Source organism: Dioscorea cayenensis, chromosome 9 (assembly GCF_009730915.1).
Source record: "Dioscorea cayenensis subsp. rotundata cultivar TDr96_F1 chromosome 9, TDr96_F1_v2_PseudoChromosome.rev07_lg8_w22 25.fasta, whole genome shotgun sequence".
Lineage (NCBI taxonomy): Eukaryota > Viridiplantae > Streptophyta > Magnoliopsida > Dioscoreales > Dioscoreaceae > Dioscorea > Dioscorea cayenensis.
The window spans coordinates 4726101-4754038 of NC_052479.1; the positions used below are offsets into that span (position 1 = coordinate 4726101).

A 27938-nucleotide genomic window follows, 5' to 3' on the forward strand; every position below is an offset into this window, starting at 1 on the left:
AATCAATTGAAATACAAATTTTTGTAAGAGTTCTTTCAGGAAAATGAAGCACTGACTACAAGATATCATCGAAAATAGATAGTTTACAAATAATAAAACAAAATTTGGGAAGAATTTTATCACCTTAGCATTCTTAAATAGATAAATAGACAAAGAAAGCACAAGTACTAAAATGAGAGTGGTAATCCCACGAACTCGGTTCCATGGGATTTAAGGTGGAACCGAGACATGGAATCATCGCCACCACACGATTTGATTGATAATAAAATTCATTTTTATATTTAAAAATATAATTAAGGGCAATTATGTAACATACTTCCTTTTGCTTTTCTCCTTCCTCGTTCACATCCACATCCATTTATCCCCTTTTTTTCTTTTTTCCCCTTCTTCTTCGTCCACCTCCTCCACCATTCCCTTCACCACCGCCGCTGCCAGAAAACACTCCAGGCTTCTTCTTCTTCTTCCCATTCATCAGCGCCGCCAACACACACAGCCGCGCACTCCGCTGTCATACCTCCCGCCACCTTCACACACCTTGTCCCTCTCCTCACCCTCCTTTGGTATACCTGCTTCCTCTTCACCTCTGTCGCTATGCTAATCAGATTCGGGCCCGCTCCGGTGAAAGAAGGAAGGATTTGGAGATCTTGTGTGTAAATAGACATACAAAATATGATCAAAATATAGTTTTTGTTATGTTATTGTCTTAAACTCATGGTCAAACATTGTGAAATTTGGTTCGTCTGCGAATTTTTGGCATTATTTCTCTTGTAGATGAAGGTCAAGCCATGCTTAGTTCTGAAACCGGTCTTCCGAAGTGAGTTAATTCTATAGAATAACTATCAACAATGGCGTTCCCTTAATAAATCCATCAAAGTGTATCTCTTATTAGTCAACCTTTTGGGGTGTTCTCTGAGCTCTGTTGCAATTTGATGAACTAAATCTTGTTGGTACTGAGAATTAAATGTTCTATTTTATGACTGACGTTGTTGCCTACTTCAATGGATGACGAGGAGAGGTGAACGAAGAAAAAGGGGAAAGATGGATGAGGATGTAACGAAGAAGTGGAAAAAAGCAAGAATAAGTAAATTACATAATTACCCTTAATTATATTTTAAAATATAAAAATAGAATTTATGATCAATCAAATCGTGTGGTGGTGGTAATCCCACGGAACCGAGTCCGTGGGATCACCCAGTCCTAGAATGATGTGTGTGTATTTTTATTTTTTATTTTTTATTTTTTATTTTTATTTTTATTTTTATTTTTATTTTTATTTTTTTTGGGTGGCCCGGGGTTGAGTGGTTTGGGAGTTATTGGGGTCGGGGACTCAACCTTTGTATAGAATTCTACTCTTTACCTTCTCAATCGCATAGCATTCATTGTTTCATAAGAAGACCTACTTTGGCATTAAGAAAAGAAACAAAAAACATCAAAAACCAATAAAAACCAACATAAACTCAAACACAAATGAAGAATCGACACCCACCCTCACCGGCTCTCAACATGTTTATCACAAGTATTGAACTACAAGAGTGGGCAAAACCAAGGTAAGTTCGGAAATCAAACAAAATAAGAGATGGGAAAAAAAAGATTTCAACCTAGAGGTGTGATTCCATGACAACATTAAATTCAATTCAAACAATCAAAGTGGCATATTGACACTAAAAGGTGCCCCCGCTCTGTCATCGGCCCGTCACATCATTTGTACTTTATAAAAGGAAAACCAAACTGTGACTATCGTAGAAACATAATCTAATGCATAGTGGTATATAATCACAAACACCCAAGACTGCTTAAATTTTTCATGCTTTAAATTAGTCTAAAATATGTTCAGTGGCTGATGAAGTAAAAACTCCAACTAAGATGGAAAATTCAGATAAAATCCTATTGAACAAGCATCATTTTTTCTTCAAAAAATACAAGAAATATATTCATAATGGTAGCAAAGCCTTTTCAATAAGACCCAGGACATCTGGTAATCAGCAAATTCAATGTGGCTTCAGTCAATCTCTGTTTTTGTTTATTCTTCTTGCTCCATCTTAAAGACATGCTGCAAAAAAAAAAGGTACAGACAAGTGCTTAGAGAGAGAAAGAAGAAAATTTTGTTAAAAGATCGTACTGTTGTAGCTTCTCAGAAGTCAAATTGATACAAAACTGCTCAAAACTGGAGAAGATATGAACTTATAGGATTAAGAAGATGCAAACCAATACTATATTGTTACTAGAGTTTTGCCTAAACATAGTTATATGTTAAAGATTTTAAAGCCTTCAATCTCAACAAAACAATGGAAATCAGTGATGGATAATAGATGAAAAGAAAGCTGATATTCAAATACTTTGTATACACAATTATAAAGGATGCAATCAATAAGGAAGCCTATAAATGGCCAGATTATTAAAGATCCTCATATTATGCATGTAATATCTTCATCTTACTTTGACCGTTGACTAGAGAAACTTTTGGATAATGGAGGAAGCTGAGCCCACTCTCTTTGTCGTTGATCCGGTCGGAGCATTGTTGAGCTTCAATAATTGAGGTTTAGTGATTCTAATACGAGGTTTTACGTGAAAGCCAGCCACCATCTTCAAGCATCCTTCTTCTTGGAGATTCTGGTGACGGAAGACTCATCTTTACCGGCTGTTCTTTGTCAGTTTAGAGGTAGGTACTTTGTTCTTGTGTTAAAAGTTTGGATCTTGTGAGGCTTAGTGCTTTGATCTTGGATGCATGTTCCTTCTCCTTTGTTTGAGGATTTTGGTCTTTATGTGTTGCAAACATGCTGCTTTTTTAAAGCCTTTTAGCCTCTTAATTATTGTGATGAACTCTAATGTTTATGATGATCTAAAACTTATGTTTGTATATTTTGTATGCAATTTGGGTAGTATGCTTGCCACCTTGTTTATATGTTTAAGTGTATGCATTTGTACTTGTAAGAGTGAATTTTTTTTTGTCAGTTCTGCTTGGATCGTTGGAAGTAAGTTGCTGTGTTCTTTAGATCTAAAACTAGGAACTCTCAGCTTGTTCCAAAACCAAACTAATTAAAGTTACCTTTGATTAATCTTTCTTAGTGTAAACATAACTCTTTATTGAAATATTTAAACCTGTTGTTTCTGTGAAATCTTATAATTTTGAGTGTTTTGAAATTCATGTATTATGTTTCAGTTTTGTTTTCTCAAATTGCTGGTGGGTTTTATCACTGAGTTTTCTGAATATATATATATATATATGTAAATATATATACATATTAGTGAGTGGCATTACCTTCACATTTTACCTTTTGAAAATTATATATATTTATATATTTTTATATACACCCTTGCTGATTTAATATATATATATATATATATATTTATATATTGTTATACTATACTTAATGTTTGGGTGTACTTATAAGCTCGGATTACTTAGAATTGTGTTCTAGGGTTTTGGTTGTTGTTTGTTCTACCCTAATCCTCAAGCCTTGAGTTGTGCTTAGTTAGGGTTTAGTCCTTGGCTTAAGAGTTAATTTTATTCTTTTAAGTGATCCTACCTTTAGGCCTTGAGTTTTAGTTGAGGATTAGATACGGCAAAATCCTAGCTCCAAATAGGCTCTCGCACCCATGTAATTCTGCATTTTTGTGTGTGGTTAATTATTAAATTATTTAGTAAGTTATTTTATTTATTTATTTTGTTCTTGCATTATTTATTTGGTATTTTATTTTATTATTCTGTATTTGTTATTTATTTAATTATTTAAGTTAATTATTTTGTCAAGTGTTTTATTTGGCATTTTCTCTGTTTGTACTCTGTATTTCTGCGGTTTTTAATACATCTAGATTCCTGGCAAATTGCCCAGCTAGGAGGAATAAGTCCTAGCCATTTGCGCATGTTTTCTGTAGTAGCGCTACCAGACATGCATGTCCGCTCCTACTGCGGTCAATTGTTATTTATTTAATTATTTAAGTTAATTATTTTGTCAAGTGATTTATTTGGCATTTTCTCTGTTTGTACTCTGTATTTCTGCGGTTTTTAATACATCTAGATTCCTGGCAAATTGCCCAGCTAGGAGGAGTAAGTCCTAGCCATTTGCGCATGTTTTATGTAGTAGCGCTACCAGACATGCGTGTCCGCTCCTACTGCGGTCAAAGATCCGGTTTTGGTTGGTTATATTTTGTCTGTTATTAGTTAGGGACATGTACATGTCTGGTTTTCGCGTATTTTCTGTACTTTTGATTATTTCTATATTCAGAGCATTTCTGCATTTCTGTCTGGATTATGATTATTCTACAATTATTTGTATTATTTGTTATTTCTGCAATCCTACTGGGCCATTATGGCTCATGTGCTCTGTGAATTTCTTTTTCGCAGGAGAAGATTAAGTCTAGGATCGGCAGTTTGTTCTGGGAGACTCATTTCCATGTTTATTTCGCCAAGGTTGTTCACCTCTAGTTTATTTTTTGAGTGAGAGAAACTTGTATTCTACCTGTATTCTGGCTTTCTATCTGTTAAGAGTGGCATTATATTTCTGTAGGGTTGTTAAAGCCATATTTGAATTATATCTGTCTACTGTTACTTTTATTCATAGTTCTATATTATTGTTTTCTATTTTGCCAATTAGGGTTGACTCTGACTAGGTCTGAAGTCTGAGGCCTTGCGCCCTGTGGGGCCTAGCCCCATTTGATGCGGTCGATCTGTTAACGGGTCCCGACTTTGGGGCTGGGGTGTAACAATGCATCACAAAATCAGCGTACAACGCTCTAATTCACAAAATTAAAAACCAAAAAGGATCAAGGATTTTGTTTCTTGATATACTAAAATTGGAAGAGAAATCTAAAAAGAAACTAAAGCGACAATCAGAACAAAATCGAAAACAAATTATTTAAGAGAATACCAGCATCAACAACACAAAAAAGGATTCAGGTTGAACTAAGAACATGTGAAAACAGCTCAAAATAATCAAGAAAAATTAAAAATGATGTTGAAACATTACAATTTTGAATAGAATGACATTTGAAAAGTTGTATAATTCTTGATGGCTCACCCAATATATCCAATTAGCATAAACAGACTGGATGCATGAACTTTCTTACACTAACAACAGTCCAAAGATTCATGGTGCCATTATTCGAGTTTTCTCTAAACATACATACACAAGTGCTGCTCTTCTCATTGTTCTTCTTCTCTTCCCTTTCCCCCCTTGCCATGGCAAGCAAGGGAACAAGAACCTGCTATTTCTCAGCAACCTGGCCAGAAGTCTTGGCCTCAGGTTGCTTCTCTTGCTGCTCGTAATACTGAAAACTCTCCCCTGCATAATCCTCAAATTTTGAACAAACTCAAGGAGACAACCTCAGACTTCATTCGCTTAGATGGCGATGCCCTCTCTAGAGCTCGTAGAAGGTTCCAAAATGCTTTGCACGGTATGTTCTTTGGTAAGCCCTCGCCTTTTGAGCCAGTGAAGATATTCTTGATGGCCAAGTGGGTTGAAATCGGTGAGGTTCTCATTTCTGACTTTCCTAATGGTTTTTTATTGATTCCTTGTGGTTCTCATGAAGTTATGCAGCACCTGTTTTCAGGCGGTCCTTGTTCTATTAATGTAATTATCTTATAGTCATCTCACTGGCAACAATTCTTAGAGCCGGCATTTTTTAAGCTCAACACTGCGGCGATTTGGGTCCAATTGCACAATTTGCCTATGGAATTCTGGGATGGTGAGACCCTTGAATCCCTCACTTTATACATTGGCAATCTTCTTACGGTGGATAATCTCACCACCTCATTAACTCGTTCCAAATTTACCCGTGTTTGTATTGAGATAGTCTTATTCAAACCCTTGTGCCGGGGTTTCTGGATTGGTGATGATCTTCATAAAGTGTTTGTGACTGTTCTATATGAGAGGTTGCCTACCTACTACTACTCTTGTGGGTTTATGGGACACGGTACCAACACTTGTCCTCAAGCAGAGGGTACCGGACGGATCGGAGTCCATCTACCCCCTCATGATACATGGGGGAAAACGGTCATCTCTAGTCCAGGTACGAATGCTATTGCTCAAGCAGAGGGTTTGGTCGACTCTTCCATGACTCCGGAGGAACCGGATACGGCCGCAGAGATTAATTTTGGCCCTTGGATGATCATTGGTTATCGGAAAGGAGGAGCACGTGGTCACATTGATGGTAGTCGTGCTGGTCATGTGACTCCTGATGTTTCTTTTCCCAATCAGTATAATAAATCAGAACCTCGATACTTAGCATCTCGAGGGGCACGTGGTGGAATGTGAACGCATGGGCGAGGGGGCTCTCTGGTTTCTCGTGCCCAACGTTCAGATACTTTTGATGTTAATTTGAACTGTCATCCTAATCCTATTGTCTCGCCAAATAAATTAATTGATATTTTGTCGTCTGGGGCTTCTCGCGACAAAGGGAAAGGCTTAGCATAGGGAAACGGAGAGCCGTTTGGTTCCAATGCCCATCTTGGAACTCTCTCTCACGACTCTAATTTTGCTTACACATTCAACTCTATCCCACACTACTCAAAGAATAGGGTCTCTGCAGGCCCCTTTGGGCTCTCCGCTGCCCTTTCTTTTGATCCTCTATTACTCTAAACCCTGACCAAGTCTCTGATGACTTTAATTCTTCACATGCAATGCTTGTTGACAGAATCTCTGGGGTTTTGAATAGCTCCCCCCGGATGATGGTCGCTAGGAGGATGAGGAATTCCAAATGGAAGATGATGAAAGAGATGTCAGATGATGAAGAGGACATCGGGAAAGAAGACCTTGGTGATTTAACGACTCTTTCACAGTATTAGGATGAAGCTCGTCGTGAAGCTTTGGTCTAAAAAGGGGTACATGATGATACGGATTCCCAAAAAAAAGGAAGGCTGGAGGGGGAAAGACGGGTGCTTGACTCCCACCTCTATCTCTTTATCCTCTGTCGCCATTCTTATCGATTTTTCAGGGAGTTTTTTTTAAACTTGTTTTACGTTATTTCCTCTTTCAATTGTTTCCTCATGAATACAACTAACATTGTGTGTTGGAATTGTAGAGGTTTCTCTGCAAGGGATACTATTAGTAGAATTCTGAGATTTATTCGCATATTTTAGCATTTGATGGTGTGTCTTGTCGAAACTAGAGCCAACGAGGACTGGTTGAACTGACTTTTGCACTAGGCTTCCCAAATCTTGGGACTGAGCGGCTATTCTAGCTGATGGCTACTTTGGTGGCATTCTTGTTGCTTGGCAGAAATATTTGGGACGCATTTCTCCATTAGCTGCCTTTCGACGAGCACTTCACCTAGTTATTTCCCATAACACTACAAGTAACTGGCTTATTTCAGTTGTGTATAATGCCTCTCGTTTGCAATCACAGTGTTCTTTCTAGTCAGAACTTTCCAAAATGTCGTTGATCAATATTCCCTGGCTTATTATTGGGGATTTTAACACCATTCTTACTAATAATGAGCATAAAAGAGGTAGGTTTTCCTACTATAGCAGAAAAGCCAGTCATTTCATTAATTTTATAGATGATAATAATCTTATTAATTTGTATTTTATTGGACCTTAGTTTATCTGGTGTAACAATCAGAGTGGTCTGGCCCGTCGGTGGGCTAGTTGGATAGATGCCTGGTTAATTTGAACTGGTCTTCTAAGTTTAGTAATTACTCCCTCAGGCATTTACCTAGAATTCTTTTAGATCATGCTCCACTTCTTTCAACTATTAACTTGCATAGTATGCATAAGTGCTCTATTTTTAGTGTTGCTAATTATTGGCTAGATTATATTGGTTGTCATCTCGCGGTTAAAAGAGCTTGGGATTGCTTCCCTCATGACAATCCTATGCAAGCACTCTCTCATTTAATTACTCGCACTCGCTCCGCAATTAAAAGATGGAAAGCCTCAGGTTTGAATTCTCTTGACTCTGATATTAACAAGATTGAGCATGATATTTTTTTTTTGTGAATTGAATGCTTGCTCAAATTTTATGGATCATACTTCTTTCCTAGATTTGCATGCCAGGTATGTTGCCCTACAGAGACAGATATCTTATAAGTGGGCTCAGAGTTCCCATGTGCAATGGGCCAGCAATGGAGATCAGAACACCGCTTTTTTCATAATACTGTTCTGATCCGTAAGCATTTTAATTCCATTTCGCAAATTTCCGACTATAATGGCAATGTTTTCAATGATCATTCTAGTATCGAACAAGCTTTTATAGGTTTTTATTCCCAACTTTGGACGAATTCTTCCAATGATAATTTTGTTGATATTTTAAATGCCTTGCCGGATGATCTCTCTAAAACTTTTTTCTGACATGTGTAACTTTATTACTTAGGAGGTTACTAGCGAAGAAGTCTATAGTGCTCTTATAGATCTTCCAACTGGTAAAATCCCGGGGCCGGATGGATTTAATGTTGAATTTTACTGATTTTTTTGGAATGAGATTGGTAGTTATCTGGTTTTTGAGGTTAAATTTTTTTTTTCTAATTCTGTTATGTCATCTGCTTGGGGAAGAACTCATATTGTTCTCATTCCCAAAAAAGATAATCCTCATTTGATTTATGATTTTAGACCAATCTCTTTATGCAACGTTTGTTTCAAAGTTATTTCTAAGATTCTAGCTAATCGTCTCAAGGTCTGTCTACCTCAACTCATTAGTTTGGAACAAGCAGGCTTTATTAGTGGCCGATGTCCCTTCGATAGTATTATTGCTTTGCAAGAAGTGGCCCATTCGATTGAAAAGGATATTAAAGACCCCCCTAGAATGCTAGTCAAGATAGACATCGAAAAAGCTTATGACTCTATAAGCTGGAATGCAATTCTCACCACCTTAACCAAAATGAACTTCCCTACTAAATGGATTTCTTGGATTGAAACTTGCATTAGCTCTACAACCCTTTCCATTCTGGTCAATGGTATTCCTTCTCCATGGATTAAACCTTCTAGAGGAATTAGACAAGGTGATCCCATTTCTTCATATCTCTTTATTCTTATCTCTCAGAACCTTTCTTCAATTCTTAATTTCGCTTTGAGACAGAATATGATCCCTGGTTTTAATCATAATTTGAGTTATAATTTAAATCATTTAATGTATGCCGATAACCTTATACTTGTCACTTGTGCTGATAGAAGCACCGCCTCGCAACATCAAATTGTGCCTTAATATTTATGGGAAGCTTACTGGTCAAAGACCTAATTCCTCCAAATCAGCTGTCTATTTCCCACCCTGGTTTAACTTGAGGGTCCTCTGATAGTATTTGTTCCATCCTTGCTTTCATTGCAGCTAAGTTCCCCTTTCACTTATCTTGGCATTCTTGTGTCTCCTAAGCAATTAGCGCTAGCTGCTTTTAATAATATGATTGCCAAGATCAGGAATCTTTGTTCTAGATGGAAAAATTGCATTTATCTAATGCTGCCAAGGTTGTTCTCATAAACTCCTCCTTGTTGTCTGTCCCAACCTATTACCTTTTAGTATATCCTATTTATGATTCCATCCTCCATGAAATCCACAAAATTGTTAGGAATTTCTTTTGGTATAAAGGTGGGGATCGAAATGGCATCCATGCTGATGCTTAGGATGATTTAACTAAGTCTAAGCCTGAGGAGGGTCTAGCGATTAGAAACCTTCTTCATGCAAAGCACTCTTTGATGGCCAAGAACATTCTTAGATATATCAATGCTGAGGATCTTATTTGGGTGGACATTTTGAAAACTAAATAGGGCCTCATAAATTTTTGGAAGGATTCCATTCTTGCTGGTTGTTCTTGGTTTTTCAGGGGTTTGTGTAATATTGCTTTCAGGTTACGTCCATTTTTTTTGTTACACTTTGTCAATCCAAATGAAACTACCTTCCTGCTTCATAATTGGTGCACTGATATTCCTCTTGCTTTGAAACCTACGTATATCGATATATGAGTTTTGATTTGGAGAATTCTTGTGTTGATGATTTCATTAGTAGTGGCAGCTGGGACATTAACAAACTCAATCTTTTGTTTGGTACCAATTTGGAATGTTTTTCTATGAGGCTTGGTTCAATTGAGTTCAATGCTTTTAATCATTGGGTGTGGTTCCCCAAGTCTCAACATTCTAGAATTCTAGAATTTCCTCCATGATTTACAATTTTTTGAATGGTAATAAGGATTCATCTGATTGCTGGATTAGTTGGAGGCAAATTTGGAAATTAAAGGTGGCTCCTCGTATTAAACATTTTATATGTCATCTGTTCAAAGGGAGAATTTCTACCTTTGAATTTCTTTATTCTCGTGGATTGGGACCCAGGAATCTATGCCGAATGTGTAGCATTGATCGGGAATCTATTAATCATTTGATGGGCTCATGTCGGTTTGCACTGTCTGTTTGGAATTTGATTTCCAGGTTCACTGGGGTGACTATTGACTTCAACGGAGGTTTTGGTTCTGGATATTAGCTAACGGAATGCAACTACTCATTATATATCAAGTCTAACATCACTGCTGCTTCTTGGTTTCTCTGGAAGGCCAAATGTGACAATATTTTTCAGACTACTAATGTTAATTGTCACTCCATTGTTTGCATAGCTCTTGCTGGAGTGTCTGAATCATATAATGCTTCTAAGTCTCACTGGCTGGAAGCTTATCCACAACAATTTCTCTACCTCGGATGGGCCCTTTCTCTTCATATCTACATTCTACAATGAGGATGGATTGGTATGGGGTGCTGGATTCTTTATTTCCAGATCTAATTTTAATATTTTGTTGGCAGGTTCCGGTCCAATTGCCGCCAATTCTCGGATTGAAGCTAAGCTGAAGACTATCAACATGGCTGCTTTGGCATGCATGGATAATAGATTTTCGATCAAGCACATACTTGTTAACAATGTTGAGGTGTGTAGAGTGCTTAATACTGATCTGGTTACTAGCAACTGGCAACCATAGCATACTTGACATTCCTCATAGTTTGTCTTCTCCAGCAGTTCGTTTGCCCACTTTTGGAACTAGTTTGCATGCTCTTTCTTTGTTTATTTAGGGCCGGGATTTACCCAAGTGGATTATGAAAGTATTTTGTGATGCAGGATATGTATTTTAGGCCTCTTTTCTTGTTTCAGTATCTTGTAATGTTTTGCTTTCATTGAATAAAACAGCCTAAGGGCTCCTTTATTTCCCAAAAAATCATGGTGCCATTAACAAGCAAAAAGACTAATTAACACACTCATTATCTAATAACCACTTAAAAAACATTCAAGAACTAAAAGAAAAAATAGATATTTATCAAGTATTGCGAAGTAATCACCTCCAATAAAGAACATCATATCATCCACAAATGCTAAGACAATCACAAAAGCAACAAAGAAGAGATGATTATGGATTCCAAATCAGATCTAAAATGAAGTGATTTCCATGCAATTAATCAAGAAAAATCAAGAAACAATATCAAAGAGACTGAATAGATGCAGTTAAACGCCATGATTGCTACCTCTCCCAAATTTCTTGCATCTTACTTTATGTAAATTTTGTGATGCTATGTCTATTCTACTGCTCCGCTATTTTTTATTTGTGAATTTCAATTCATTCATATAAATTAATTGCTAATTTCAAATTTATAAAAGATTATATTAATTATTTAAAATTATTATTTTTTAAAATATAGTTTAATATAATATGTAGTTGAATATAATTTATTATAAGTTGCAGAAATACATTAAATATAAAAATTAAATTTTAAAAAATAATAATATTTAATAATTTATAAATTTTCTAAATAGATAAGAACCAAAAAAATCTTTAAAATAAGATAAGTAAAAAATAAAGAAAATTTTTTTATTTTATTTTTTTATTTTTTATTTTTTATTTTTATTTATTTTGATAAAAAATGGCAAGCATCTCTTATATTAGAAAAGTCACAAACTTACATAGACATAGAATAAACTTAATAAATATCTGTACTCTCACTTTAGATGGATTTTTGTGGCTCAATCTCAGATCTTCCTAATAACAAATATTGTATGTAAAAGAACGGGTGCCAATATGCTAAGAGGCGGGTCATTGACTATTTAATAAATTATTAAATTATCTAATAAATTATTTTAAAAAATAATTATTTTTAAATTCTTATAATATGTATTTTTTTATATATATATGGCTTAAAATCGAATCACAACCATATGTTGTTATCTTAGCACACTCCGACTTTTACGAGAAATATAAAACTACTCTTTGTCAAATTCAAACTCCAAAAACACTAATCAATATATAAACAACCGATACAAACATGGTTTTTCTCCATTGCAATTTGTCTATCTAAAATCATGTCTTCCCTCCTGCCTCCACACCTAAACAACAATCATCATCGTGAAAACAATTGCCACTTCACAGTCAATGTGCGTACATTACTACATCCCCATCCTCATCCACCCATCAACACCACCACCACCACTACTGATACTGATACTGATACTGATACTAATACTAGTAATCCCAAGCTCATCACCATCAATCTTGCTACAAGCATCAAGGTCATCCATTGGTCCAACAACCACACAATTCATAAACTCTCAATCCCTTTTCCATCTCAACTTAAGATCTCCAAATCAATTATGATCACCGACTTCACCGATGAAAACAGCTCCGCCGCAATAGACATCGTCTCCGCCATCTTCTTAAGAACTGAAGTTGGTTGCTTGATGGATGACCAAGCTAGAAATAGTTTAGTTTCTAAACTTGTAGCAGCTATCCAATCTTATATACTGAACGATGAAGCTATGATCTTAAATAGGAACTTAGACATTTGCTTTGAAGCAGAGCTCATTACAATACGTGATGCATATTACCCATCATTGAATAAGGATGAAGTTGATGTTGGAGTTGAAAGTGGTCCTGATAAGAATTGTATCATATGCTTTGATGAATTGGATGCTAAAACTGAGGTCTGTTTACCATGCGGTCATAAGCTCTTTCATAAGAATTGTCTTCTTTCTTGGTTCGAGTCTAAAGACTCATGTCCACCTTGTAGACATAAACTTGTGTCCTCTATGTGATGTTCTTCATATATGGGAATAGAATTTTGTTATTGTTATAAATTTGAACAAATTTTATAGTTTATATATATATATATAATGTTGTCAGACCCGGACCGGCCCAGTTCAACCGGAAAAACGGGGAACCGGCCATGTGGCCGGCCCGAATATACCCCATTGACCCAGGTATTAAAAAACCCGGTGTTAACCCGGGCGGTTCAACCGGGAACCGGTTGACCCGGCCGGGTCAATCGTGTCACAATGTTTAATTTTTTTTTACAATATTTAATAATTTAGTATTATTTTCTCATTAAAAACCACAAAATCGTGTATATTTATTAATATTAATTTATAATTTATAATCAATAAATAGAATTACAATATATATATATATACCAACATAAATTAACATTTAAAAATAAAATATATTAATGTATTATGTAAATACTTTCTAAAAAAATTTAATTTATTGAGAAAAATAAAAACAATAAATGAGTGTAATTTTTATTATAAAAAAATATAAAATTAAAAGTATTCTAATTAAAATAAAAGAAAATTTAAAAACAAAAATAAAAAAACTCAATTGAGATATAAAAAAATTAGTGAATTAAATTTCTTATTTATTTTAACAAAATCAACCAATAAACAAATAAATAAATAAATAACACCGAAAGAAATTTGATAATTATATATTAATATATTAAATTTGTAAATATTTAAAAAAATGTAAAAAAATAAATGACAAAAATTAGAAAAACTCTCATCGTATATAAGGTCATTTATCAATTTAAATATCAAATTTGAGTAGGTTTTTTTATAATATAATTATGGATTTAATATTATATTTGCTTTATTATTAATTATTATAATATTTTTTTATATTTAATTATTGACCCTGGTTCTAGGGTGGGCACGGGCCGGTTATCGGGCCCGCCGGGTCCGGTTCGGTGAGAAACCGGACCCGGAACCCGTCCCGTGCTACAAGAGGCCCGGGCCGGGTTGACCAGCAGAACCGCCGGGTCGGGTTCACTCAAAGAATGAACCCGGACCCGACCCGCTTTTATCACGATGACCCGCGGATCCGGGCCGAGCCCTGCTTTGACCCCGTGGGTTTTTTTATCATTTTTTATTATATTAAATAATATTTTTATTATTAAATTATAATATTTTTATTTACAAATGAAATGAATAAACTTTCAAAAATAAGGCCAAAGATGAGATTCGAACCGAGAACCTTCACCATAGGAATTATCCTATTAACCAATTGATCTACACATCTTTCATGTTTAAATATAAACAATAAATAAATATAAAGAAGTTGCAAATTTTTTAAAAAAATTTAATTCCAAAACAACAAAAAAATTAAAATAATTTATAATAACTAAAAATTTTTTTAAGAAATATCAAAAAAATAATTTCAAAAAGGATAAAAATAAGTTACATTTTTTTATTTGTTTATCTATCAAATTAAATTATTAGCACACCTTTTTTAAGTTCAATGAAAATTACATATCAAGTAGTATTCTTATTTTTAAATTAAAAGTTATCATCAACTTATTTATTTATTATAGTTTAGGTTGCCTCTAGATTTCAATTTGGTCTTTTAACTATAGGATTATTATTGTGCTCATCATGTTGTTATTGAAAAAAGTTACTAATCAAAATAATATGGTGTTAACTATTATTCAAAGATGTTCCTTTTTTACTAATATATTTTTTATAAATTAATATACATAATTTAAAAAAATAATTTTTTTGTAATTTAATTTTTTTATTTTTATAAATTGAAACAAAAATAATCTAATATATATGTGACATGAATAAGAGCGCTCCTATTTAAGAGAATTTAAGAGTGTGCATGTGTAGGAATTAGTGCTTATGAGCCAAAAGACGATTAACAAAATAATTATTTTTAAAGAAAAATATTTATAAAAATTTATTTTTTGATACTTTGATATTTTTACATATTGATTTATATAGTTTTTTAATTTATTATATGGTCTCTTAATTTTTTATAAATTAAATATATATGTAAAATATTTTGATCCATATCCTACATCTATCTATATATAATTTTCTAATAGATGTCAAAAATAAAGAGTAGCTCAAGTGGTTTGTTTTTGTTGTCCAAGTTTAAGGTCATGGGTTCAAATCCCATGACCAACATGCATTTACTAAATAGTAATAATAAACCATGTTGCACAGTGCTTATTTCTTACATGGGCTTGGCCCGGCGGGTTGGCCCGCCGGTTCTTACATGGGCTTGGACCGGCGGGCCAACCCGCCGGTCCAACCGGCGGGCCAACCCGCCGGGCCACGGGTTGAGAGAAGCCCAACCCGTAATCAGCCCGTCTAGAATACGGGCACGGGCCTGATACGGGTCAATGAACTGCCCGCCGGTTCGGTGACTGCGGGCCGGGCACGGGCCGGGCCGGGTTGCCGGACGGCCCGTGCCCACCTCTACCCGGTTGAACCCATTGACCCCTGACCCCTTGGCTTAGCCAGGTCATTGCCCGGGCCGGGTCTGACAACCTATTATATATATTTGTATTATTAGAATATATGGGGTATATATAAATGGTAGTGCACTTTTCCTAATAAGATTTTGAAATGTTAGCATTGCCCAACATTTTTAAAAATATTTTTCATGGAAGGATTTGATAAAGTTGTGATAAAATAACGGCATGTTTTTATTAAAGTTCTTACTATATTAAATAATTTTTAAAGGAATGGTAACCAAAATGAGCAAAAAAAAAAATACAAAGTGTATAAACAAAAATTAACACTTATTTAAAGCACATGGAAAAAGATTTTAATCTAGGATTTTGATCAATTTTAATGACTAAAAAATATTCCGTAGGCACTTTTACTTGATAATTAGATTTTCATGGAAATCATAGTGAATTTTGTAGATATTCGATTGCAGAGTACAACGAAAAACACCAGTCTTTAAAAAAAAATGAACTAAGCATTTTAAAAGAGCATTGCAAACATTATCAGTAATAATAATGTCCAAGTTAGAAACACTAGAATTTGTGATAAAAATCACATGATTTTCAAATCAATCAACTGATGCGCCATTATTCTTCTAGTTTGATACATTTGTGTCACAATATTTTCTCAAGATATTTCCACAATCATAAAACAACAAATATGAGGTCTTTACAGAAAAGACAAAAATAAAAAACACACCTTCTATGTAGGCTCGTTTAAAATAACTTTCATTCTTTCCATGCCTAAAAATGTTAAAATGATTTATCACACTGAAATATGGCAGGCACCTCATTTCAAGAGATTCAGTGATCACCGAGAATTGGATCTTCCAAATCTTAAATGGCTACTCCAAGCCGTTGTTTTCGACGATTACTTCACTTTACAACATGCAAGGGCTTAGACCTGTTGGTTAAATTGTTCATACCGATATTTGATGAATTCTCATCGGGCAGTGATGGCATGAACAAAACATGTTAACTTAGAATGCTGAATTTGCTTCACTGGGTGATTCGGACTGGCCTGTGAGGTTTTGGAGCTGCAAAAGATTAATAACAAGGGAATATAAGTTAATTTTAAGGACAAAATATGCATAAATTGACTGCCAGAAAATATATGAAACCATGTTCAATCATTCAAGTCAAGAGCTTAAATTGATAACAGAATTAATAAGAACAAAGATGTATGTCCTCAGAACCAAATATAGTAGGTTTGCTGACATAGATCACTGAGAAAAATATGATCAATAACATGATTTCACCATTTTAGCCAATTGAGCATTATCAATTTCTATTATTGATATCACGGATAACAGTTGTCTAGCTTGTGCATTAAAAGGTCTTTTTTTCAAATAATGCTCCCCTGAGTTTAGCAACAATTATGCATAACTGATTCATCCATAAAAGCATTGTCAAATTTCTACTAAGAATTAGTAGGTTTAACAGAGTGCAATTTTCAGCATCTAAATCCATCTCCACTTAATCTATTCATTGTATTCAACCTTAAACATCATTCCTCATTCTTACCTTCATTTTTATAATCACCAATAAACCCAAAGTAGCCATTTTACCAAAACACTATTTATATTCCAATGGATACTAAACTTGCAAAGCATGCATTCAATCTTACTTTTGGGTGGTTCTGTGGTATGATGTCGATCCTTCTAATATGATTAAATTGTACAAATTAGAACTGCTGCAATTACACTAAGAATGGGCTTGTTTGTGCGAAATGTATTAAAATATAATACTTGCTTGCCATTTGGCCTCAGTGAAATGATGCAAATTGCACAAAGGTAATCTTCCTTGTCCTTCAATCAGAAGTTAATACCTAACAAATGCCTTTACCATGAGTACCAAGTAGCATCTCGGACTTTTAATAGTATGAAGCAGGTATATAATAAATACAATTGGTGAAATCTTGAGGTTTAAAACAAAATAAATACAGCATTAAAGGTTTTGAAAGATCTTTTGATTACATATGAAGATTTTTACTAAAGTAGGAAATTAATCAGTTTCAGGATTAAACCAAATAAACTGACTTAGAAGGAATGCTCCAACACAAACAAACACTAACAGTAAATAAGAGGAAGGCTTCAAAGCAAGAAGAATGACTCCATCAAGAGCTTCATGAGTATGAGTCCACATTCTTCATAATTTCAGGCACTAAATAAAACTGCACAATATGTGAAGCACATAAAGAAGATTCTAGGTTTCTTATCTATCAACAGAACTACATAAATATAATTAATCTCAGAGGCAATGTAGCAAATTCCATTAAAAAAATTCTACAACAGATGTCAAGGGAAACAATCAAACACTTTGATGGATGCCATTTGAAACCCTCTGGTGTATTAGACAAACAAAGCTAGAGGACTTCATATCTCAAAAAATATTCAGTTTTGAACCACAAGGTTAAAGCTACAGTTCTTATGAGAACAAGTTTAAAAATTAATCCAAGTTGTTGAAGACAGACTTCCAGACAGACTCCCTGAGAATGGACTTGAACAGTATGTCTGGAAAAATTTTCATGCAAAGGTTACTTTTGATCCTGAAATTACATGGTTACTGATAGAATAAAGATGATACTGATAGCATTCCTTCTTTTGATGAAATTAGTTCAAAACCAGAGTATGATTAATATACCAGAAGAGAAACACATCCATTAACATTAAAGCAGATTGGGTTTCACATGAATAATGTGCAAGTAATAAAAACTAAAGCATACCATTAGGATTTCCCTGCTCATAGAAACTTCGGAAAAGAGCAATGGCTTCTTCTGCCATGATTCCTCCAATACATTTGAAACCTTTCCTATTCGAAGTAGTACCTCTACCAAAGTAGGGGATAACAAGGAACAAGTCACTATCTTAAATTTTATAAAAAAATAGAAAATTTAAAATTTAAAAGTAATATGGAATTTGATTTATAAACTAAGCAATCGGGTCCAAGTAAACCATAATGTAGCATGGGTTAGAACAAATAGCTTTTAAAAGTATTTCGAACAAAGTTTTAGCTGGTTAAAAAGTAATCAGACATGCGAGCCAAGACAAGACATAGCTCTAGTTTAAGGTAAAGATAAGGTGAAGCTTAACAGTCTACATTCCTCAAAAATGAACTTAAAAGCATTCACCAGTTGCTATAACAATGTGACATTTCACCTGGAAAAGAGACGAGCTTCCAATATAACAGTATGGGCAATAGTGCAGGCAATCAGAGCTAATGAGTTGCGTCTCGGATTTAATTTTGTATTGTTTATTTTAGAACTATTTCCACAACAAAATTGAAGCGACTTTCAAATTAAAATAGAAGATCAAATTAAATACTAAAGAGGGATATGTCTAGAAAGGTCTTATTACCCTTTTAGAAAGTATCGGAAGTGTTCGTTGAACCATAAAACAGAAGTTAGCCCACTTGTTAACTCATCACTTAATAGGGGAATTTACTAATAGGGTAGTTAGACTACAAAAAGAAAAACCCATGACAATTCAATCAAGTGAGTTTAGAAGTAAACCTGGACAAGTTCTCAGGATCATTTTCATGTAATGATAGTATAGATCCACATCCTCCAAATTTATCATTTCCACAGCCATAGTAAACATTCCTTATTCCTAGGACAGAAAATATAGGTACCTTAAAAATCAATATTCATAAGCTAGCATTTACAAAAAAATCAGATCAAGTGAACAAACCAAGAATGAACAAGGCACTAGCACACATTATGCAAGGTTCACATGTAACATGAATATCACATTTGGAAAATTTTTCAGCTACTTGCAATTGGTCAAGCCCAATCTTCTGCCACTTTCGAAGTAAAGAATCAATGGCATCCATTTCCGCATGTCTGGTAGCCTAAAACATAACGAGAAAATAAGATTATAGAGTATGATTATTCAACAGATTTCTTCAGATGATTTCGCAAAAGGAAAGCTAACATATGCAATTATATATATGCATAAAATATCACTAATCATAATTGTTCAATAAAGTTTCTAAAACATAGTGGTGATTAACATGTTACTTTATGTAACTACCAGAATCCATCACTAATATGCTAATTCTAGCATAACTATCGAGAAAGAGCACATGGTGCCTTTACATGAAGAGAATGTGATATCTGACAAAATTCAATGATAGGGATCCTACATTGTATGCAAAACTTTATAAGTGGCAACTTAACTAAAGAATATACATTCACAAATAGACCTTTGGGGTGAAAGGAATCTTAACAAAATTCCACAGTTAGACAAACAGATTTGGAAAATTTACAAAAATTCTTGCTTCCTTGCACGCACAAATCAAACTTGAAAGAGGAACAGATATTGTACAAAATCCATGGGGAAAAAATCACCTCAATTTAAATTTAAGTTTTGTGGTACGCACATTGTTAACAAAATTTACTTAGTTTTGTTACTTGCAAAGATAAGATTGATGACTGGATAGGTTTTCAGTTTTCACACAAGCACCACTGTGAACAAAGATGTTTGGCGTAAGGTTGGTGATGATACAGTTCAACTAAGTATCATTAGTCTAATCTTTAAAAAATATGGGTAACATTACAGGTCCTCAGTATTTATCTGCCTCTTGCAATTCCACGCACTAGGAGCAATGTGTATGCCAGTGTTGAAAACTGTTTTCAAGAACATGCTAACAGTCGGAAAATTGAATTTAAATGATTTCAATCACCTATACTTCACTCACACTTCTACAAGTAGTCAAACCAAAAAAGAAGGTTCAATGTTTATCATTCAAAGATTTACCACACAAATATCATCTCAAAGACTACAAGACCTAGATGTCACTACAAGCTCCATCAGACAAACATGTCACATACAAACCAAACAAATAATCTGAACTCATTTCAATCGAAAAGCTTAAACTAATAAGATGGAAGTCCCTCACTTACATGTTAAGATCCATATTTACCAAATTAACCGATCTAGAACTATTAGTTACTCCAATCTGCCTACTTGTTAAATGCTAGTTGATTGTAACTAGCCACATTGCAAATAAACCAATCAAACCAATTAACACCAATCACTAACACCACATCAAATGCAAACTAATCATATTATATGGGGCTATTAAACCCAAATGCTTAAGATAATAACATGAGAGGCTCAAACTTATATATTCAAATACATACTTAATAAATTAATCAATGTGAGACCACTAGGTTGTGTTTGGTTGGTGAGTATAAGTGTCTTCAAGGGTAAGTTTTTTTTTAAATATTTGAAGGGAAAACTTTTATGGAGACTGATTACTTAATAATATTAATCAAAAATTTTTTTAAAAATAATAATAATTTTATTCAATCATATATATTAATTAATATTAATATTTTGTTAAAAAATCATTTATAAATTAATTTATCTAAATAATTAAATCATATAGAATTGCATTGGCAGAATAAGTTATGGGTGTTTAATTGAAGAAAGTGAGTTATTCGACAACCAAACATTCTTTTAGTTACTCTGACTTTTTTAAAAACGCAAAATCCTTCAGAAATCTAATCAATGATAAAAACCAGCTTTATAGTCAAAACTGGCAAGCCTATACAAGACTCCAACAATTTCTGAATGTGCAATCAACAACGCACTGCTACACTGATAAGGATTGGACCATTACAAATTGGTGCACACTATTGGGGATAGATTTGATGGTCATTGTGATGATGAACAACGATACAGAAGCCATCATGATACTTATGGCTAGGATTAAGGCCATTGTGCTAAAGGCCGAGGTCAACAAAAATCCATATAGAGCAAGATCATCAACATGATGTTCTCGATTAAATGTCATTAGATTGTCAGGATTGTTAATATCTTTTGATGGTTTTAGAGTTTTTGATCTCCAAGAAAAGAGAATTTCTTGTAGAAATAATGTTTTTTGGTTTTGTGATGCTAAGACCATATTTATTGAAACCACTGTCAAGTTTTAAGTATGTAGATATTATATTATATATGATATATATTAATTGTTAATGGCTGTGGTACAAAAAATATTATGCATTATTGGAGAGAATTTGATATAGCATGCAAGTGGTTTTTCAAGTTATGGATGTTTTTAGAAGAACTAATATTCCCATAATTATGTTGGTAAATATGGATCTAAATCTAAAAGCATTAGCCTCTCATCTTATTAGTTTAAACTTTTTGGGTGTATCAACCCTTAATTAATTAATTAATTATTATTTTTGTATTGACTAACACATATCTAGAATGCACCAGAACAACTAATCATCCCACATTAGTTAAGTTGCTAATATGTATCTAAACATTCGACGTCTATCAGTTCATCTTGGTAGCTTTGGGTTGAATTACTCTTAGGTAATATAATTGATTTGCATTTAATAATGAGTGCATACATACAGATAGATTAGTTATCAGAACTCAAACCATGACTGCTTCATAAGTATATATAACATCCTGCATTCCAATCCATTACACATATTGGAAAAACACTTTTAAAATAATTTAAGCAATTGACCACTCATTGCTCTTAAATTTCACAGACGAACTTCTCATAATCACAACTTAAAGTCACTAAGTTTTTTGTAATGCACTGCATTACAAACAGTGATAATAAATCTCATAATTCTGGTAACTTCATCCAGACAAAAACATTGAAGATAAAAATAAACAATCATCAGCTTGCCATCCACAATAATTGCATAGTAATTATTCCGTGTTAAATAAAAAGAAATAAAAGGAGAAGAGTCCATACATTTCGTGTTTCAGTGGTTCGATTCCTCCCTGATGCTATAACATTGCCATCCTCAACAATTACGCACCTAATTAGAAAAAAGATTTGCAAGAAAACAAGCATCACAAAAAAATTAAAGTCACAAATGGCATAATTACAAGTATATTCAATATATTATACAGTGATCCCCACTATTGCACCAAAAAGAAAGAGATAAAATGACATAACAATTAAATAATACATTTAAAGTGCCTGATTCTTCAAATTTCACTTACAAAGCCTAGAAGAAGATGGGGTTCACTAGTCTATGAAAAAATAAATCTATTATATAACAGGATTAGTGGAATTCAAAAACAAAGGCTTTCATGGTTAGAGATTGCTTGAACATAAAGTGGTATATGAACATTATAAGGTAAAAAAAATAATAATAATTCAAGCTTAGGAGCTAGTAGGGATGGGCATAGGGCAGGGCAGGGACAGGGAACCTCTCCCCACTCACTCCCCTCATTCCAGATCGGGATTCCCTGTCCCCACCCCATGGGAAGCCCATCCCCACAAGGATCCCCGCCCCTATCCTATATATTATATATAATCAAATACATTATTAGATTTTTTTTTAAACCCCATATATAATATTTATAATATTGTCTCAAGACATGAAGTACTCTCCCCACCCCCGCTAAGCCAAGGGAAGGAAACCGTAGAATCCCTATCCTGAACGGGGTGGATCTCCACGGGAAATGGGGATTCCCTACCCTGTGCCCGTCCCTGGGAGTTCGTCCACCAATAGATGTGCCAAGATATCTACAATGAAATGCCATTCAAGGTTTGCTTATACAAAAATTAACAAGAGACGGATTTGAAGACTAACAAAACAATTCCAATTGCTTTGAGCTAGCGATGAAGTCCATTCCCATCATGAATAAATCATGTTAGGGAAAATTGAACCCAGCATGACCAAATAAGAAAAAAATCCAAAGAGGTCCAATGAATTAAAAATAAACCACACAACTGAAAATTAAAGATGCAACATTTCCACTTTCAACTGAAAATTCTTTTAGTAAAAAATTAAGGAGACAGTATTCCATGAGGCCCTTTTGACTCCCAAGATAAACCACACAATCAAAAAATAATTATCCTAGTGTCAGTAAAGAATGAATAACATACCCAACAGGGACTTCAAGGTTGTCCAAAGCAATTCTTGCCTGTGCATATAGAGCAGATGTTAAATTAAAAAATAATAATAATTGCAGAAAAAACAAAACAAGAACATGAAATCAAAGCATCGAACTATAACTAGATGAAATTGCATGGCGGGTTCTTATGGAAGACATAAAACAAAGCAATTGTTGGGTTATAGTTTGGCAAATGCACAGTGCAGCATACTAGCTTTTAACATGTTTATGACTTCATTCATATAGATGCCCTATTGGTAGCAAGTGCTCTATTTGGATTGGTATTATGATAGTCCCAAACTCTTCAACTCATTCAGGTTTGAATTTGCCATTGCAGAAATAAATTTCAATATATTGTGTGTGCGAGGGAGTGCAAACCAACCATAATAGATAACGAATCTCACAGTTGCATCATATGCATTTGTTCCTTGATAGACAGCCACTAAACTTCTATGGATATTCACTGGAAATCTGCTACTGAATCATTTTAAACAAACCAAATAATATACCCCATCCTTATTTCTGAAATGATCAGGCAATTCATATGTTCTGAAAGTTGCCTTTCAGAACTAACAGAATCTTCCAATTCAACCCTGCACATTTGGCAAAGCTGTACAAAAGAATGTCAAGATAACAACTATTCAAACAGTTCTCCCACAGTTCGGAAGGCTATTATTTGCCTCAATCCATGGTGTACAATTCACAGATAAGTTATTCCTATAGTATATATTATAAATTATCTTGAAGGAGGAGCCTTGCTCGCAAGTTGTGCACTGAGATGCCAAGAATGCACTATTACTGCATGATTTTTTAAAGAGATGGAGAATCAGTAAAAAGAAAAACCATGTCAACCCCTATACAAACTGCTACCAAGATAAATTAGATAATGGGAACATGGAAAATATTAATCATACTTTCATTTGCCTTATCTAAGCAAGAGGAGGCCATGGCTGCCAACCATTTTACTAAATTCCATTGTTCAAGTATGACTCCTAGTGCAGTCACCATGATTTATGAGTCCTAATCATATTGATATCTTTCCTTTTTTTGTCTCAATCTTTCATGTTTACAGCTTTGTCAAATTAACAGTTTACATAAGGGGAAAAAATGCATGATTAATCCCTCAAAATACACTGGAGCAAGTAACTGCAAAGGGAATGCACTAAGAGGAAAACTTAATGGCTACTCTATGTAGGAATACTCAAGATATGGGCATGAACAGCCAGTTTTCAAGAGAAATCATGCACTGGACCTTTATTGTGCATTTAATCATTAGTGCAATTCAGGAAATTTGCTTGTGTCCTTTTGTTGCGATTTTCTGTACTCCAATTAACAAGAGGAAAAGAGAGAGGAAGGGTGTTCTACAAAGAAAAATTATCATTACAAATAGAAATGGCTGTTGAGATGAAATACAGAGTAAGGGAGAAAAATTTGTAGAGTGAGAAAGAATTGTGTAGATTGAGAAATGGATGTAGAGGCAGAAATCATAAAGTGTTGTAAGACTATAAGAGCCAACAAACCAACCACATATGTCGAATGTTAATTGTAGCATTCCCAACCGAAGGCACACCTTCAGTACTGAAGGAGCCCATAAGTGCTTTGTATAACCTAGGAAATACTTTTCAAGAAGCATCCCAAAATCATTTTGGAGCTACACATTGAGTAGAAACTGACCTTCAACGAATAGAACCTGTGCTCCACTCATTTTAAAAAAATTGCTTTCATTTCCACTTGAGAACAAGGGAACAATGCAGAGTTGTCTAATGTGAAAGGGACTACCATATTAAAGGTTCCAAATTCCCAAAACAAAAAAATTCAGCCTAACGGAGTTAATTTCTTGCTCAAAGTTTATTTGCGAGGACTTTGTGCATTTCCCATTTGCGACCACAATTCATAAAAAAAGTTCATAGGCTTACACAAATTAATATTGCCATAGATACAAGAATGAAATGAGAAAATTCAAGCATAACCTTGATGTTGGCATGGATGAATTGGTAGCAGCAATGAACATTTATGGTCGACAAATCAAGCATTTATTATTAGAGTAATTGAAAAGCAACATGTGTGCATGTGCATGCACATGTGTAAACAGTGTGGGAGACAAGACAATGCGATAGGAAAAAGAGTAAATGATCTTCCATGAATCAAGAGATAAATATTGTTAGTAAACCTGTTCAAGAGCAAGCTCCATAAATGCATTGTTAGAGACTGAAATCAATGTCTCCTCAAATGCCATCTGCAATATAAGGTAAAATAATGTCACTTCTTGAGCCATCCTTTACTAACAAATACAACCAACAAACAAACGTGTAATATAGCACTAAGCATAATCAAGAAACTAAATTAGGCTTCAAAAATTTGTGATCAATAAGTAAATAATCAATTGAATCTTGGGCCAACAGCTTCTAAGCTTTTTGGGTTCAACTGTTCAAGTTAATAAAAACTTCATAACTTGTTGTTTCCATCATATAGATGAAAATTTATACAAGTCTAATGGTTTCTAGATGGCTAACTCAAAATAATTTGAGTTCAATCAGTGCAATAAAAACAAAATTGAGGCAACAACATTTTATGAAAGAAATATTTTTGAAAATCAATTAAGTAATAAACAAAAAGATTCAGTTTGTAATATTATTAAACATAATTGAAAAAAGGCAATACTTACATCGAGCATCCATTTGCTAGCATCAAAATATTCTTATTGAAATCCAAGGAGAAAGTTCCTATCTTCGACAAGATCAATAAAAACTTGATCTTAGTAAGAAACTAAATAGTTGAAGCCTAAAAATAATACCATAATTCAAACTAATCCAATTAAGATAGCCCAACTACAGCCAACAATAAATGACACAATGCACTGATAACCATTTCTACTCACTGATAGAAATTTAGCATAACAATGGACAGGAATAAGCTCTCGTATAATAAGAGCAATATATTGACATGTATAGCATTAAGTCAGTGACCTAATTGCTTGAATTTCACATCATTTTGTAAAACTACAAAAGTAATCATCAAAATTAACATGTAGGAATCATAGAACACCCCAAATCAATGATCTTACGAGAGAGAGAATGAAAGGTCCAACAATGAGGAAGGATGCGCTTATCCTTCTTTTGCTTAGGGCTCTTTTGCTTAGGGTTTAAGAGACAAGGGTATTGTCAAGGAAAAACAAAGGGATAAGTTGGAGGATGAGGGAGCCAGAAATTTACATATATACCCCCATAAAAATAATAATTGTACATTTTCATATTATAAGGAAACGAGTGGAGTTATATTGAAAATTTTCCATAGCTCAAATGTTTTCCATATCTCTAATCTAACCATGATCTTGGAACATAATTCAACGTTACCGAAATTTAAAACATGAAATTAAAAAAAAAAACCAAATAAAAGCGGGCTCTTACCATCAAACACCACATCCTCATTCCAAAAAAAAGGAAAACAAAGAACCAAAACAAGGGTTTACAGCTAGAGCCTAGAGCAAAACTTGAGATTGAGAACAAAATTAATCAAGAAATAAATGATATTCCCAAAATATAAAACAAACCATCTTCAAATTTCAGCAAATTTAGAAGGATTGTGCTTAGGTTACCATCTAGGTCCGTTACAAATTAAAGACAGGAATCAAAATCCAAACCTTAGACAAGCTGCGAGGAGATCCCCGGGGAGGTCAGCAAGACTCCAACGAAGAGCCTGGCGGTGAGATCCAGCAACGGCGATGGACGCGGCCGGATCCGCCAGCTAGGGTTTCTGCTAGAAAGGCAAGAACTTTGGCCCAAAAAAATACCAAGAGCGAAGAACACAAGGCGCGAAGAAAACATCTCGTTTATAATGTGGGGTTTTTTTGCAAATACCCCCCCGACTTGTTAAATATTGCATTTACCTCTCTTTTATTCAGAAAAGTTCAAATATTCTAAAAATTAATTTATTGTCAAAGTTTCATGGTCTCAATATATTTAAAAAAAAAAATTGGTCTTTAGAGTACTTATAAAATATCGGCTCATAATTTCAAATTCTGTGGATGTTTAAATTTTAATTTGATAAAATAAAGCAATAAATAAAATGAATGAGGAGCCAATGGATAAACATGCAAGCTTGATTTGAAATAATTATCAAATACCACTTAATTTTTTTAGTTTTTAAACACATATCAAAATAACCAAGTTAACTTACAAATATACTGATAAAAAAAAAATGGGAAACTATAGCTATTCACGCAAGTTAGATTTCACATGTAGGATAAAAGGTAAAACTCATGTTTAATATCATCAAAATAATATGCCCCATTAATTCAATATAATCCTACTTTATTTTGAAATTCTTTGGTGCATAAAATCAATCTTAAGTATCACTCTCAACATGATTTAAATCCAATGTATGATTTGAGTTTAACCTTGTTAAAAATATTGAGATATTAGAGTAAATTGATGAGAAATTAACACATTATTTGTACAAAGGTAAGGGTCTACCCATCCTCTTTTATTAATATAATAAGAAATTTTTATTTAAATTTTATTGTAATTTGAATTTTTTTTAATTAGTATAATACTTTGGTTCAATCCCACCGCAAAAGAATTTATCGATATTTTTCAAAAGAAAATTAT

The 27938-nt window shown here is 34.0% G+C and overlaps 1 protein-coding gene across 5 annotated transcripts; it reads right to left on the reverse strand.

Annotated features, from left to right (window-relative positions):
- Nucleotides 1-16015: 16015 nt before the first annotated feature.
- Nucleotides 16016-27126, reverse strand: LOC120269480 (tRNA-specific adenosine deaminase TAD2-like). 5 transcript variants are annotated; one of them, XM_039276814.1, is made up of 9 exons: nucleotides 26972-27126; nucleotides 25997-26054; nucleotides 25502-25567; nucleotides 23324-23361; nucleotides 22178-22244; nucleotides 19144-19303; nucleotides 18966-19062; nucleotides 18180-18283; nucleotides 16016-16491 (listed from the first exon to the last, which is right to left on the reverse strand). In XM_039276814.1, the coding sequence occupies exons 2-9, from the start codon at nucleotides 26003-26005 to the stop codon at nucleotides 16454-16456; spliced, it is 579 nt and encodes a 192-aa protein (XP_039132748.1). In that variant the 5' UTR covers nucleotides 26006-26054; nucleotides 26972-27126; the 3' UTR covers nucleotides 16016-16453. The 5 variants fall into 5 exon arrangements, with proteins under 5 accessions (XP_039132748.1, XP_039132749.1, XP_039132745.1 ...); XM_039276815.1 differs by lacking the exon at nucleotides 16016-16491 and adding an exon at nucleotides 16521-17627; XM_039276811.1 differs by lacking the exon at nucleotides 16016-16491 and adding an exon at nucleotides 17667-17967.
- Between the last annotated feature and the right edge of the window lie 812 nt (nucleotides 27127-27938).